At 42.2% G+C, this 15,310-nt stretch overlaps 1 protein-coding gene across 3 annotated transcripts in view; it reads left to right on the plus strand.

The window, feature by feature from the left end:
- LOC309499902 (segment polarity protein dishevelled homolog DVL-2-like) overlaps window positions 1-15,310 on the plus strand; it is a 116,839-nt gene that overhangs the window by 8,296 nt on the left and 93,233 nt on the right. For 2 of the 3 annotated variants that reach the window (XM_082171425.1, XM_082171426.1), the window contains exons 2-4: window positions 1,958-2,027; window positions 3,702-3,856; window positions 4,345-4,454. In XM_082171425.1, the coding sequence (XP_082027551.1) occupies window positions 1,958-2,027; window positions 3,702-3,856; window positions 4,345-4,454 (335 nt within the window). Of the gene's footprint in view, window positions 1-340; window positions 877-1,957; window positions 2,028-3,701; window positions 3,857-4,344; window positions 4,455-15,310 lie in introns of those variants that run through there. The other variant, XM_082171427.1, reaches the window with a different exon arrangement.

A 15,310-nucleotide genomic window follows, 5' to 3' on the forward strand; every position in this document is an offset into this window, starting at 1 on the left:
AAAAACAGAGCAAATATTTTTATTTAAAGAAAAAATTATCTCATAATTTTTAGATAAGTAAGACATTAATTCAGAAAAACAGAGCAAAAACTTTTTATTCATGAAAAATTATCTCGTAATTCTGAGATAATTAACTCGTTAATTCAGAAAAACAGAGCAAAAACTTTTTTTTCATGAAAAATTATCTCGTAATTCTGAGATAATTAACTCATTAATTCAGAAAAACAGAGTAGATTTTTTTTCCTCAAGTGAATGCAATACGCTTCCGTAGTACGTATTGAATACAGTAGCAACTAAAGTTAATACTAGCACATAATGTTGAAGTGCAACAATGTTTTTACAATATAATTATTTTTAATATATACAATTTGAGAACAAAACGTAATAAATAGCTTAATGTAAAATAAGCTATTACATTAACGTTTACATTAAGTTTTTTTTTTTTTTTTTTTTACTGTAGTATTCTTCAGAAGCCAGATGGTGGCTTCCATAAGATGCGTTCTCATTCACAGACAGTGTGTTGTGTGTTTGTTTGTTTTAAGGTTGAAGGACCTCTGTCATAGACCTGGGAATGTGTGTCCATAAGAACATGAATGATTCTTTATCTTTAAGTCTCATGCAGGCAGGGACAAGCCTCATGGCTCTCTTTCCATGGGAGATATCCAGAGATGTAGAAAACAAGGAACTAACCCATACTAAATAAAGGGCAGAGAGGAATAGAGTCAGGGACGTCTGAGTGGCTTTATGTGAAAAGCTTACACGTTTAAGGTTTCTTTATGGGAATGCGTGTCTGGCTTCAACTTCCTGCCTTTTGCTTTCAGTGTAGTGCAACATCTGAGGTTCTGAAGAATACGTAAAATTGAATTCACATATATGGTGAGTTTTGTGAAAGGATTTGAAATCCTCTTTGAATAATTTTTCTTCTTGAAATTGAAGTCTTTGGTAATATTCAGAATGGCCTGCAATATAGCCTACAGTATGTAGTATTTATAAGGCACAGGATGTGTTTTTGAAATGCATTCCCAGTTTCACAGACAAGGCATAGTCCTAGTCCCAGACTAAAATGGATGTTTGAACTGTCTTAACCAAAAGCAATTGTCTCAAGATACACACCAGTATTTAACAGCAACATTTAAATTTTATGCAAATACAGAGCAGTATAACATATATCACTGTATTTAATAATAAATATAAAAACCAGAGATAAATTAATGCTGTGTTCATATGTTGTGAATAATAACATGATTATGAAATGGAAAATTAAATTATAAAAAAAATGTATAAGATGCACTTTCATTCCCAGACTGTATGTGTTTTGTGTCAGTGCTGCGCTGAAGTGCTTTGGGAATACTTTGTTTGTAATGCTCTCATTCATTATTGAAGTTTTGAACTTTAAACTTCAAAATGTAGGATTTACCGAGTCTCCCTTCAGTGAAAACGGAATTACAGTGCGGTGTGAAAGTGAAGAATATTCCAATAATATTCCAGTGTTCTCTGTAATAGTAATAATATTAATAATTATATATTTGTGTAAATTAATACAACAGAATTGTTCCTGCTCCTAATATCACATCCACACTATAATAGAGGTATAATACTGCTGAGTGCAATACAACTTTGTACGTGATACTTCTGCTGGTATAATACCATGAGAGAAAAAAGATACCATGACAACAAAAGAGACATTGTGACAAGTTACCCTAGTATCTGTATCTATGAAATCTATGGTTCTTACACAATGTAAACTCATAACTGACATGAATACATAATTAAAAATATATTGGTTAACATACAGTACATACTGTGCAGTAAGCATGACATTACTATGTTATTCTGGACATGGTCTATCTTATATCTGAGTCTTTGTCTGTATTTCTTTGAGCTAGAGTTTGTGTAAATGGCACTTAACTATGTTTGTTAACTCTGTGTATGTCTGTCCCTGTGGTGTGTTTTGCAGGGTGGTGAAGGAAGAAATATCTGACGACTCTGCAAAACTTCCCTGCTTTAATGGAAGAGTGGTTTCTTGGGTAGGAGATGGCTCTTTGCACATTCACTACAAGCATAACCTGTTACTGTACTACTCACTTAAAATGTTTAAACAGTGTACACCAGGGTTCTAAATTGTATTAATCGGCACAAAAGGACATAAATGCGAAGTGAAGTTATGCTAGTCACAATGTGTAAATCACGTGATGAAATAATGAAACAAAGTACAAATTTCAAGGCCAGTAAATTTTCACAATGCACTTGTCATTACATTGCATAAGAATGGTTCCCTTTCAAAAGCTACACTCAATGTCACGCTGAAGCGCTTTGGGAATACACGTCAGTGAAATTGTCATTGAACTTGACAGCCTCGGACGGTGGCGTCATTGGAATGTGTGCTCATCAGAGGCTATAATTAGATGTGCCACAGGTGCATCCTCAGTTTTCTTTGTCTTCAGAACCATACTGTGTGTGTGTGTGTGTGTGTGTGTGTGTGACTAGCTCTCTTTCTGTCTCTCTGCTTAGGAGTTAGTTTTCACTAGGCAGTGGGCAGAATATTCTCTCTTTCTTCTCTCACTCTTCAAGGAATGCTGTGAGCTAATCAAGGAAGTGCTTGTGAGCACACACTACACAACCGTGAGGAGTTCAGACAGACCCCAGTGCGGCGGCGTGGGTATTCTCGTTCCCAAAGCGATTCAGCGCAGCATTGATTGTAGCTTTTGAAAGAGACTGTCTCGGGTTACTTGACTGTAACCCTGTTACCTGAGAAAGCGGGAATGAGGTGCTGCGCTTAATCAACTTCAAGTTCAAGTTTATTTTATTTATATAGCACATTTTATAACAGCCACTGACTGACCAAAGTGCTTTACAGAACTACAAAATTAAAAGAGAATAAGACCTGCATCACAGCACAACACAGATAGGTGCAGCAAAGCTAAGAGCAGCCTTAAACAGGAATAGCAAAAACATTATGCGGCTTCATTGCGGATGAAGGATGTCCCAGGACCGTTTTCAGACAAAGTGATACCTGAGGATGCACCTGTGGCACATTTAATTATAGCCTCTAATGAGCACACATTCCAATGACGTCACCATCTGAGGCTGTCTGAGGAAGTTTAATGTCAATTTCATTGACGTGTTCCACACATTATTCACAGCTGGTCATACAAAGAAGTATTCTCAAAGCTCTTCAGCTCAGTATCTCGTTACTGCTTTCTCAGGGAACAGGTTACGGTCAAGTAACCAGAGACATTTTTACAAATGATTTAGACAGCTCGATTTGTTTCATGAATGTAGTATGGTAAAAGTAAGTTTTGGACCCTGGTTTACACACAATATGTAGGCTACTCAACAAGAATAACAGTCTTTCTACTAAAGTAGTGGCCTCAACATAATAACATATTTTTTAAGCCTGTGTATGAACGTCACATGATATAATCTATAGTGTAAACCCGTCACAGGAGGTGTCACACCTTTATTGTACTCTTTGTGATGTTGACACGCTTTGAATAAGGTGAGGGGTGGATGCCCATGTCTAATGTTTCTGTTCTTGATTTTCCTTTTCTCATATGCTCTCTTCTGTGTCTCATTCCATCACATCTATCTTCCTCATGTTTTACCTTTATCTTTAGCTGGTTTTACACATTTGTTTTGTTTTTTTTGGAACCCCCTCTAAAGTTGGTTGAGCATTGCTTTTCGATTTTTGGTTTCTTTAGCTGGTTTCCTCAGAAAGTGCTGCAGGGGAAGTTGCAGCACCTCCAGCTCCTGTTGCCGGACTGCGAACAGAACCTTCCCCTCCTCCGCCCCCCCTTCCCCCTCCACCCACAGAGCGTCCAGGTGGCATTGGTGACTCAAGACCTCCTTCATTCCAGTAAGGCACAAACTGATGCACGTAAAAACCTCTCAGATACCATAAGCAATAATAAGTAAATTACTAAATTACTTATGCTGGAAGTTCCTGGTCACTGGTTTGATTGGCGGTTATTTTTATTTTTATTTTTTTTATTTTTTTACTTTCGCAACATTTTCTCTTTCAGAGCAGGGAAAAATTACAGGCCACATTTAGGACACCTGTTTAGGCCATGATGTAACTTCTGAAAAAGCTTAACCATGGGTGTTTAGTTTTAGCTTTTTTGAATATGTAGAAAATATACCAGGGTTAAGGTGTCACAAAAAGGGATTGTTAGGTCATTGCTAACATAATATGCTGAATCAGTATATATATTAAGTACACCATATGAGTAAGGAGTATTTTAGAGTTTGGGATGTGGGTTATTATTAGGTGGCTTCAGATCAATTGAAGCAGTACTTGTCTAATCACTCTCCCTCATCCTTTGTTTTTCTATTTCTTTCTCTCAGCCCTAATGTGGCCAGCAGTGTGGAGACTCTGGATGAAGCAACTGAAACAGAGTCGGTCATGTCGTTTAGGAGAGAAAGACCCAGACGCAGAGAGAGTTTAGAGCAGCACGGTCAGAACAATATTTATGTGTTTGAATATTTGCATATTAGGAAAAGGATAAAGCAAAGCCAGGCAGTTGGTTGTTATGTCAAAATAAACCTCAACAAGGTGATCAGTTTTTGCAATAACCACAGTCTGGTTGTAAATACACCTTTTTGAGATCAAAATAGATTACTTACGCGATTCGTCTAGATCCGATGAGTTTGTGAAAATGGGGGGGGTCTGCGTGGACAGTCATGAGTGAGTCATGAGGTCATGAGGTCACAGTGAATGAATTTTCACGCATCGTATTTTAAAGGTAGGGTAGGTAGGATTTTTCGAACAAACTTTTTCCCAAATTTGTTTAAACTGTCTTTATATACCAATACATAATTGAAATGTAAGTACTCTGAAAAAGAGAGTATAAAAATCGAGTCTCTGTAGTCCTCTAAGGGTGCAATAAACACAGCTACTTATTTCCATTCGGGACGAATGAAATGATTGGCTGGGCGACTGTCACTCTCCCTCGCTACCATGGCTACCACCCCTGCCGCTACAGAGGAGCTGCCCACATGCGCACACCCGTTTGACTCAAGGAGGCGACGAGGCACGGAAGCACGGAATCACAATTATGGCAGAGAAAGCTGTCAAAATTCCCAGTACCTGCATATACAGTCAGCGAAGGCAAACAAGGCAAAAAAAGGAACTAGTAAGGTAGAAAGGTAGGCTACTTGTCACCGGAGTGTAACGTTAGTCCTCATCAGAGCCAACAGTGCTTTCATCGTGGAAGCTCTTACATGCAAAACACCGTATATGTTATGAATCTTATACGAAATTCACCTTCATCACAGTGTAACTGATGGTAATGGGAAAACGTGTATCAATGCAACCTGTTTTTAGCTTTGCCTTATGTTACTAGCTCGTTACCGAATCAAACTCAATATATTTTAAACTTTACCAGCTTGATAGTGATTACTAACAGCCATGTTAGTTGTTTATATTCATAATGATAAAGTTAGTTATTTTATTACATGATGTGATTCTGACATGATGTCACTCATGCACTGCGCTCCTCTCCGCTCTGCGCTGGCAAACGAGTCCTCCTCCAGCTGAGCGGTCGGCATTGCACGTTCATGTGTTTTGGGGGCGTGGCTTTGGAAGGAGCCCATAAGGGAGGGGGTGGGAGTGAATGGAATAAGTAGCTGTGTTTATTGCAGTCCTGAGAGGACTACAGACACTCTCTTTTTATACTCTCTTTTTCAGAGAACTTACATTTTAATTAAATATTGGTATATAAAGACAGTTTAAACAAATTTGGGAAAAAGTTTTTTTTAGAAAAAACCTACCTACCCTGCCTTTAATATGAATCGTATTGAATCGTTCTGAATTTGCAAAAATCGTTCTTGAATCGAAGAGAAAACCAGTGAATTCACTGTCATAACTAAAACTGTCCAGTACTACCCCCCCAATATTTATACCATAGTTAATGGAAATATTGTCAGGATATTAATTAATTATATACATTGCGTGTTCAGAGCTTTTATACACGCTACATGAATGGACCAATTATTGGCGCAATATGTCTGAAGTCATGTTTATTGTGCATTCGTGGCGCGTGAATCACCGTACTGTGCGTGCATTAACCAGCACGCTCCAAGATTTGAGCGAGCTGTTCCTATTACGACACCGATGATAAAATGTTTGACCCATTTAACCCAAATTTAAAACGTTATAGAGAAAGTCAAACATGATCTAAAACAGCCACATAAACTTAAAAAGGCTGATGAAAAGAGAAGAAAACATCATCTTGCTCCAACATAAATTAGAAAACTTTTAAAACCATATGACCATTGAATGTATTTATTGTGGTAAATTTTGACTATTGTGTAGAATTTTAAATAGATCAAATGTTAAGGAAATATATTTTTTTCAGTAGGCTATCTTTATATTACAACTGTGGCATGTTGTATCTATAGTTTCTAAATGTGTAGCTTAAGGTTGCTATTTTCCATAACAAATACTATAGATAAAAAAATATATATAAAAAAAACAAAAAAAAAACAGTCAACATTGGCATGGTAATGAGGAGTCATCAATGGTCTTACCTGTAATTATAGACTTTTCAAACGATTTCAAGAACAGTGGTACATTTTCATAAGGGCAAGTTCAAGTCTCGAATCTAATCGTTCTGAATTTGCAAAAATCGTTCTTGAATCGAAAAATTCTAATTCAAAAATCGCTGCAAAAGATGCTTTCCAACAGGTGTTTTACCATTCGTTGTAAAACTGTGGACCTATTTTTCCAAACGCCTTACACCCGTACATGCTTCCATTGAGAGCTGGAATAATAGACACTCCAGCCCGGTGGCGGAGTAATACCGTACCTCACAGCACATCCAATACAAGTCAATGGAGTTGGACAAAAACTACGATAAAACCTGTTGGAAAGCATCTTTTGCAGCGATTTTTGTGTGAGCTTATCAGTGAACACCCCTGACCACTCGGTGAGTTTCATGTCTTTGTAAACGAAAGTTTTAATATGTTTTAGGAAAGATTGTTCCAGTGCACATATGCAGCCATCGGGCGAAAGAAACCTAAACTTCCTAAATTCCTAAAACCTAAATTTCAATCTTAACCCTTCTATTTCATCAGAAACAATCTGTAAACAGGGCTTTATATATAAAAAAATAAAGAAAATACCGAACTTGTCCTTTAAAGGGATAGTTCACCCAAAAATGAAAATTCTGTCATCATTTACTCACCCTCAAGTTGTTTCAAACCTGTATGAATTTCTTTTTTCTGCTGAACACAAAAGAAGATATTTTGAAAAATGTCTGTAACCAACAGTTGATGGACCCCATTGACTTCCATAATATTTTTTTTTTCCTACTATGGAAGTCATTGGGGTCCATCAACTGTTTGGTTACTGACATTTTTCAAAATATCTTCTTTTGTGTTCAGCAGAAAAAAAGAAATTCATACAGGTTTGAAACAACTTGAGGGTGAGTAAATGATGACAGAATTTTCATTTTTGGGTGAACTATCCCTTTAATATAAAATATATTAAAAATCCTATGTAAAGTAATAGTTAACTAGGCTATGGCTTTATTGCAGTTATGTTATCCAGCAACTTTGCATGTCTGGATGATATAAGATACCACAAAAGACTATTTTGCAAAAAATAAATAAATAAACAAACATATCTCTCAAGGAAGCATGCCCTGGGACCCCGCTAAAACGGTTTACACTTCAACCCCCCCAATGTTCAAACTAAAACTACACCCTTGATGAAAGCATTCGTTAGTTACGCAGAAATCGAGTTGCAATGACAAAATTGCTGCATTCATGCATGCATTCATGTCTGTGATCAGCTTCAGTGCTCTTCACTGCAACCTTTCATGTCACGATCTAAATATAATGCCATAGATCTAAATATAATGCTATAATCAACAAATTTTCACTATTAGTTAACCTTGAAAGCTGTAATAGAAAAAACGTGCTAAAAGTTTTCGAGAGAGTTCCACATGTAATACTTAGTTATTTCATATGCAAAGATGTTAGCCAATTAAAGCAGTGGGCGTTTACACTGAAGTCTTACAGCAGACACACCCCTTAAAACTGATATAAAACTGAAATACACTGTTATGCAGTAGCTGGCGACCAGTGACCTTTAAAATGTATTTGATAGAGATTTGTTCAAAAACTCTGGACGAAACTATTCTTCATTCATTAATTTCAAACAATTTTTTACGTAATTAATTAATTTAAAACAATAAATATTTTTTTTAATAGACTCATTTATAAGAAAATTTGAAATGTATAAATAGACTAATTTCTAACATTAAATAGAACATTTTGGATGGGTGTCTCGCATCTTTGTCCCCTTCTTCATCCCTGATGAGTTTGCATCCCTGATTATCCTACTTATTATAAGGCTGTCCATTATTGTCCTTTAACCGATACATTATCTTTTCTCGTCCAACTTTATGCTCTAAATAAAAAAAATAAGATGTTGGACCGTCCATATCCCTTGTAGACAAAAAATCTGCTTCTCAAAAGAACCGTTTTTAAAGGGGTGGTTGAATATGATTTCACTTTTCTAACTTTAGTTAGTGTGTAATGTTGCTGTTTGAGCATAAACAACATCTGCAAAGTTACGACGCTCAAAGCAAAGGGAGAAATTTTCTTTTAAAGAAATCGCTTTTTAAGGACTACAACAAACGGCTGGTAGGGACTACACCTCATTCCTCCCAGGTTAGTGACATCATGAACCCTAAAATTTACATAAACCCTGCCACCGGAACACGATTTATAGATTATCAAGACAGAATATGCTAATCAATGACTAGAAGATAACTACACATAAGCTACATAAATTCACCAACTAACCATTCAGAAATGTTGTTCTACATGTTGTCACTTCTTCTTGAGTCTCTCCATCTTTCTGACTTCGGTTTGAACATAAAAGGCTAAAAGTGTTTGAAATTTTCAGTGCATGTCTGTGTGAGGTAAAAGGACACAAGCTGTTGTAGCTCCGCCCCCTGTGCTGGGAGCAGCAGCTCATTTGCATTTAAAGGGACAGACACAAAAACAGTGCGTTTTTGCTCACCCTCAAAAAGTGACTACTTTAACATCCTTTATACAAATATTTGTATTTGTGCTAAAACTTCACATACACTCTGGGGACATCAAATACTTATTTTACATCTTGTGAAAACATACTTACTTTTAAAACTGAACACAGTTCTTGTTTCAAATGAGTCCACTTTTCTTGCAAACTGATAGAATTGGTAGCAACCATCTTTTCCTCAATGGCATTCATTTCTTTTTCAATCCATTCTAATATTTTCATACACAAAGTAGAATGAGAAACATATTGTTGACAGAAACCTTTAATATGTATCCTCCCAATCTCCCACCACTGGATAATGTTCTCAAATCTTTCTTTTTCTTTTTTCCATGTTTTCCAAAAACTTTTATCATTCAAGAGTGTCATGTGTCAATGCTTGTTTGGACTTTTAGTTTGTGTTTTGATTGGTTCCTGTTTTCCTTTGTTCTTTTCCCACCACTCCTTTGTTTCTATGGTTACTGTCATTTAGTTCAGCTGTATCACGTGTTTAGTTAATCATCATCATCCGTATCACCTGTTTTCCGTTAATCAGTGTCATCTGTGTTTGTATTTAAAGGGATAGTTAACTTTGAAATTAATTTTTGGTATGTTTTAGCTTACCTCAAGGGCATCCAAGATGTAGGTGTCTTTTTTTCCACAGTAGTTTCAATTTTGATATTTTTAGGTCAAACCGTTCTTGTCTGTCAGTCATATAATGCAGGTCTATGGTCACGGTCTCAAAACACAAGCACAGAGTCCAAATTAAAACAATTCCCCGTCGTCCAAATTAAACAATTCCCCATCGTAAGTACACATTGATTGCCTAAGACACGAAACGAGCGGTTTGTGTGAGAAAACGAACAGTATTTATATCGTTTTTACCACTTATACGCAGCCATGTCGAAGTGCTCTGATCTGACGTGTGCGCAGACTGGTGCATAGATATATACACACTAGATGTCGCCTTGTCTACGGCAGTTCATTGGAACGAATGTCTTTAAGGCGACATCTAGTGTATATATCTATGCACCAGTCTGCGTACACGTCAGTTCAGATCACTCGGACATGTCTGCGTATAAGAGGTAAAAACGATATAAATACTGTTCGTTTTCTCACACAAACCGCTCGTTTCGTGTCTTAGGCCATCAATGTGTACTTAAGATGGGGAATTGTTTAATTTGGACGACGGGGAATTGTTTTAATTTGGACTCTGTGCTTGTGTTTTGAGACCGTGACCATAGACCTGCATTATATGACTGACAGACAAGAACGGTTTGACCTAAAAATATCAAAATTGAAACTACTGCGGAAAAAAAGACACCTACATCTTGGATGCCCTTGAGGTAAGCTAAAACATACCAAAAATTAATTTCAAAGTGAACTATCCCTTTAAGTTCCGTCTGTTCAGTCAGTCTTTGTCCAATCTCCATTACTTTTAGTGTGTGTTGCTACCTGTTCTGCTGTCCTGTGTTTAATTACATTAAACCTTCGTTTTGGAAAATACATCCTCGTCTCCGTCTGCCTTCCTGCAATCACCCGTGACAGAAGATCGGACCAGCCCATATGGACGACAGGGCTACATTTGTCGCCATTGCTCAAGAGGGCACAGAGTTTTTCTCCTTCACAGAGAACTTTATTCGTCGAGCCGTCACTAGCCCCCTTGACGACGAAACCCTCAAGCTGCTTTTCTGGATTGGGGCCAATTTCCACCAGGCCATCGACCTCCCAAACACTGATGGACTGAACTGGAGGGAAGCCATCAGCAGGTGTTTGGTGAGCGTCGCGTCCCGATCCAGAGAACAACCACCATCACCAGCAGCCGCCGAGATCACCCTTCCAGAGTCTCGTCCCGCCGAGACCGCCCGTCCAGAGTCTCGTCCCGCCGAGACCGCAGGTCCAGAGTCTCGTCCCACCGAGACCACCCTTCCAGAGTCTCATCCTGCAGAAACCACCCTTCCAGAGTCTCGTCCCGCGAAACCACCCTATTCCCAAGCCTGAATCTGTTCCAGAACCTGAACCTGAGTTGGTTCCTGAGCCTGTTCCTCCACCTGCTCCTCCTCCGTCAGTCGGCTCCCTGGAGTCACATGCCCTGCCTCCACCATGGCTCCTCCCTCCATCTGCTCTGCCCTGGCCGCCTACTCCGCCCTGGCCGCCTGCACAACCTGCTCCGCCCTGGTCCCTCCTGCCTTCTGTCTGCCCTTCACCTGCTCTTCGTCCTCCTCCTGAGCCCCCTCCCTCCTTCCACAGTTGGTCTATCTACGGTGCAAGGACACGCCTACTGGGAGGGGGGAGTACTGTCACGTGTCAGTGCTTGTCTGGACTTTTAGTTTGTGTTTTGATTGGTTCCTGTTTTCCTTTGTTCTTTTCCCGCCACTCCTTCGTTTCTATGGTTACTGTCATTTAGTTCAGCTGTATCACCTGTGTTTAGTTAATCATCATCATCCGTATCATCTGTGTTCCATTAATCAGTGTCATCTGTGTTTGTATTTAAGTTCCGTCTGTTCAGTCAGTCTTTGTCCGATCTCCGTTACTTTTAGTGTGTGTTACTACCTGTTGCCTCTTAGTCGAGAACGTCAGACATAGTCGACATCGACTGAATGGGATCATGCTAGGGAGCCTGTTCTCTTCGAGCATGTCAGAACGAGCCAATGCAATTGGCGTGCGTGATTCACATCACACACTCCGCCCCCATGGCGCGGGTATAAATACGGAAGTGGATGCACGCACTAGTTGCTTTTTGCTTCGAAGCCGTTCGTATGGTGTCTCTGAAGAGTATTGTTGTATTCAAAACGAGCGAGTGTGTCTGTGTTATTTTGGAAAAGACTCTCCCAGTGTTGGTGATTTCTACAGCACAGTGCAGCGGTGGTCGCGAGCTTTGAGCTCTCAACTTCTGTTCTAACAGCAACAAATTTCTCTGTTTGTTTTTGTGTTGTCGGTTGGTTGAGGGCGGAAAAGTGAGTGCTTCACTGGTTTCAGTTAGCTGAAATAAGTGTTGCCGCGGTCAGTCCCTGTGTGCTCCAGCACTGGTGACGGGTCCCATTTTCTAAAAGAGAAACACGGGTGTGAGTGCGTCTTTTTCAAGATGCCATTCCATCCGTGCGTTTCTGGGTGAGGTAAGGCTCTGTCCCCCTCTGATGGTCACGAAAATTGCATCACGTGTCTGGGCTTACAGCACGCTGAGGCAGCTTTGGTGGATGACTCATGTTCTCATTGCGGGAACATGACTATCTCGGCGTTGATGTCGAGACTCGAAGGTGCAGTCCCCATCCCCAGGCCCCGCTCTAGCCTTTCTTCTGGGTTACCTTCCCAGAGGAAGCCTCGAGTGCCGTCTGGGCTGGGTGACCTGAGGATTACGGTGAGGGGTAATCCGCCCGCCAAAGCCCCGTGGATCTCTCCCTCCTCTCTCACACCACAGCCGGTGGAGCTCCCCGATGAGCGCACTGGTCCCTCCGTGGTGGACCGACCAGCCGTCTCTTTTGGGGCCCCTCCAGAGGACAGGATGTCTATCGCAGCATCGGAGGGGGAGCTGGGCTCTGGAGATGATGACTCTGCTGCGCTGCCTCCCTCTGGGAAATCAGCGTTGCCCGAGCCGGATTCAGAGATGACAGCTATGCTGAAAAAGGCCGTCAAGGCGGTAGGGCTCGAGTGGAACGAACCACCGTGTCCCAACCCGTCTCGGTTGGATGATTGGTTTCTCGGAGCGGGCCGGTCTGGTTCTTAGCCCGCCGCTCCGGTGTCATTCTTTCCTGAAGTGCATGAGGAGTTGACCACAAGGGTGGACATCGCCAGACCGAACGCGCGAGCTGCAACCTTCGTACCACGGAGGGCGAGGTCGGTTGCAGTGCGGAGCTCACCCATGAGCTCACGGTCTGGGCTACCCTTGTGCATGTTCATGAGTGCCTGGGCCTGGTGGACCTGAAGCAACGCCATGGCATGCAGAGAAGAAGCAGCATGCCCACAGGCTTTGTAAGCCCTGCCCGTCAGAGCAGAGCATGGATAGCACCTTTCTCTGCCAGAAACCACCTGAGTAGCTCCTCCCCCCTCACTACCCTTGATGGAGGAGCGGCTAAGGGTTATGAGGTGATCCCTCCGGTGGAGTGGTCCGTTGCGATGCAGCTGTGTCCAGCGACCGCTACCTCATGGAGGGGGAATCCTCGTCTCCCCTCTAAGGCCTGTAAGTTCTTGTCTGCTCTGACGGGCAGGGCTTACAAAGCCTGTGGGCATGCTGCTTCTTCTCTGCATGCCATGGCGTTGCTTCAGGTCCACCAGGCCCAGGCACTCATGAACATGCACAAGGGTAGCCCAGACCGTGAGCTCATGGGTGAGCTCCGCACTGCAACCGACCTCGCCCTCCGTGGTACGAAGGTTGCAGCTCGCGCGTTCGGTCTGGCGATGTCCACCCTTGTGGTCCAGGAGCACCATCTCTGGCTCAACCTGGCAGATATGAGAGAAGCGGTCAAGGTTCGATTCCTGGACTCTCCCATTTCTCAGGTTGGGTTATTCGGCGACGCGGTAGAGAGCTTCCTGTTAAACACAGAGTTGCATTTTCAATGCCCCATCCCCAAGCTTGGTCTGCAGCGTTCGACCTGGAAGACGTGTACTTCATATCTCTATCCTTCCGCTCCACAGGTCTCCTGTGTTCTTGCATTCGAAGGTACGAAGTATCAGTACATGGTCCTACCCTTCAAGTGCTCCATAGCCAGTTGGGTCTTCAGGTCAACTGGGAAAGAGTAATCTCACCCAAGGGACGAGAATCTCTTTTCTAGTGTGGAGATGGTCTCGGTCTAGCGCATCTCTCAAATAGAAGTGTGTCAGCTCAGTGCTACTAAAGAAGTGAGAAAGGGTCCCAGTGAAACTTTCAGAGGCTCCTGGGGCATATGGTAGACGCAGCCACACGGCTTCCTCCAAATGAAGACCGCTTCAGCACTGGCTTCACGGCCGAGTCCCGAGGTGGCCGTGGCAGAGCGACATGCTCCCTTCCTGCTAAAGGTTGGAGTGAGGCTGTCTCCTCCACCGAAAAAAAATGTTTTGACCTCTATATTGACGCACATCATGATGCAGTGGATACAAATCCAGAGGGAGTGCGACTTGATCGTCAGGTTCCTGAGGGGAGCAAGGAGAAATAACCGGACGCCTTGCTTCCCCTCTTTACCCTCTTGGGACTTATCTCTGGTGCTTCTGCACTGCAGAGACCTCCCTTGAGCCCTACAGGCAGTGAGTTAAAAATTCTGTTTTTAAAGAAACAGTTCTCCCGCTTGTTTGGTCTCTTTCTAGAGGATAGGGCTTGCCCGCATTTTTGGTCAACGAATCGTGCCTGGAATTTGGGCCGGCTAACTCTCATGACTCCTGAGACCCCGGCCTGGATATGTGCCCAAGGTTCCTACTTCTCCTACGGGACCAGGTGGTGAGCCTGCAAGCGCTGCCCCGGAGGAGTCAGACCCAGCCCTGGCTTTTCTCTGTCCGACCGCTCAGTTCGGTTATATGTGATCAGAATGCAAAGCCTAGACCTTAGACCAGCTCTGTCTGTTACGGAAACCAGCAGAAGGGAATGCTGTTTCCAAGCAGAGGTTGGTCCACTACAAGTGGTTGCCTTCATCTTGATGAGAAAGTTTCCCAAGATGCACGTGTGTGCCTCGCTGAACAGATATTAAATAGAGTTGGGGGCTGGGCGACCCTATACATGTCCGCTAGAGAACTAGCCTATGTGTCAAACCATTGCTTCCCATGGGCTCCCTTCACATGAAGCCAGTTTCACTGAAAGCAAAGTTCGAAGTGTCGGCTTGCTGCGCCATTCCCCTCCTATGGACTGGATATGTGCGCAATTCTTGCTCCAGTTGAGTTTCCTCTTAAACCGAACCCTGTTAAGTTCCTCCATACCCTTCGGCAACGGACGTGGCGGAACGTCCGAAGCCAGGCCTATCACTCGTATGCACTCGTAGAACCTGTGTTAGGCTGGGTCCATATGTTGTGATCCCTATGGCGATCCCATATGTGTCTTCTCCCACAGTACGGCTCCCTGCGGCGAGCTTGTGTCTTCCCTCGGCAGAGTCCCCTCTGCCATCACTGTCGGTTGATCCTCCCCCCTGTTATAGTCTGGAGTCATCCCAGTGACATTTCATATGTTGTACTGCCCGGTTTTCCGCCCAGTCCATATGTGTATTCTCCACATGTTACCTCCCTCCCTCGTGGTTTCCACAGCGTCCCTTCCTTCCTTGACAGGGTACGCTTTCCTAGTGGTCCTGTGGAACAGCAGTTGACTTCCCTGGCCTAAGCCTTGCC

Source organism: Leuciscus leuciscus, assembly GCF_965113295.1.
Source record: "Leuciscus leuciscus genome assembly, chromosome: 5".
NCBI lineage: Eukaryota > Metazoa > Chordata > Actinopteri > Cypriniformes > Leuciscidae > Leuciscus > Leuciscus leuciscus.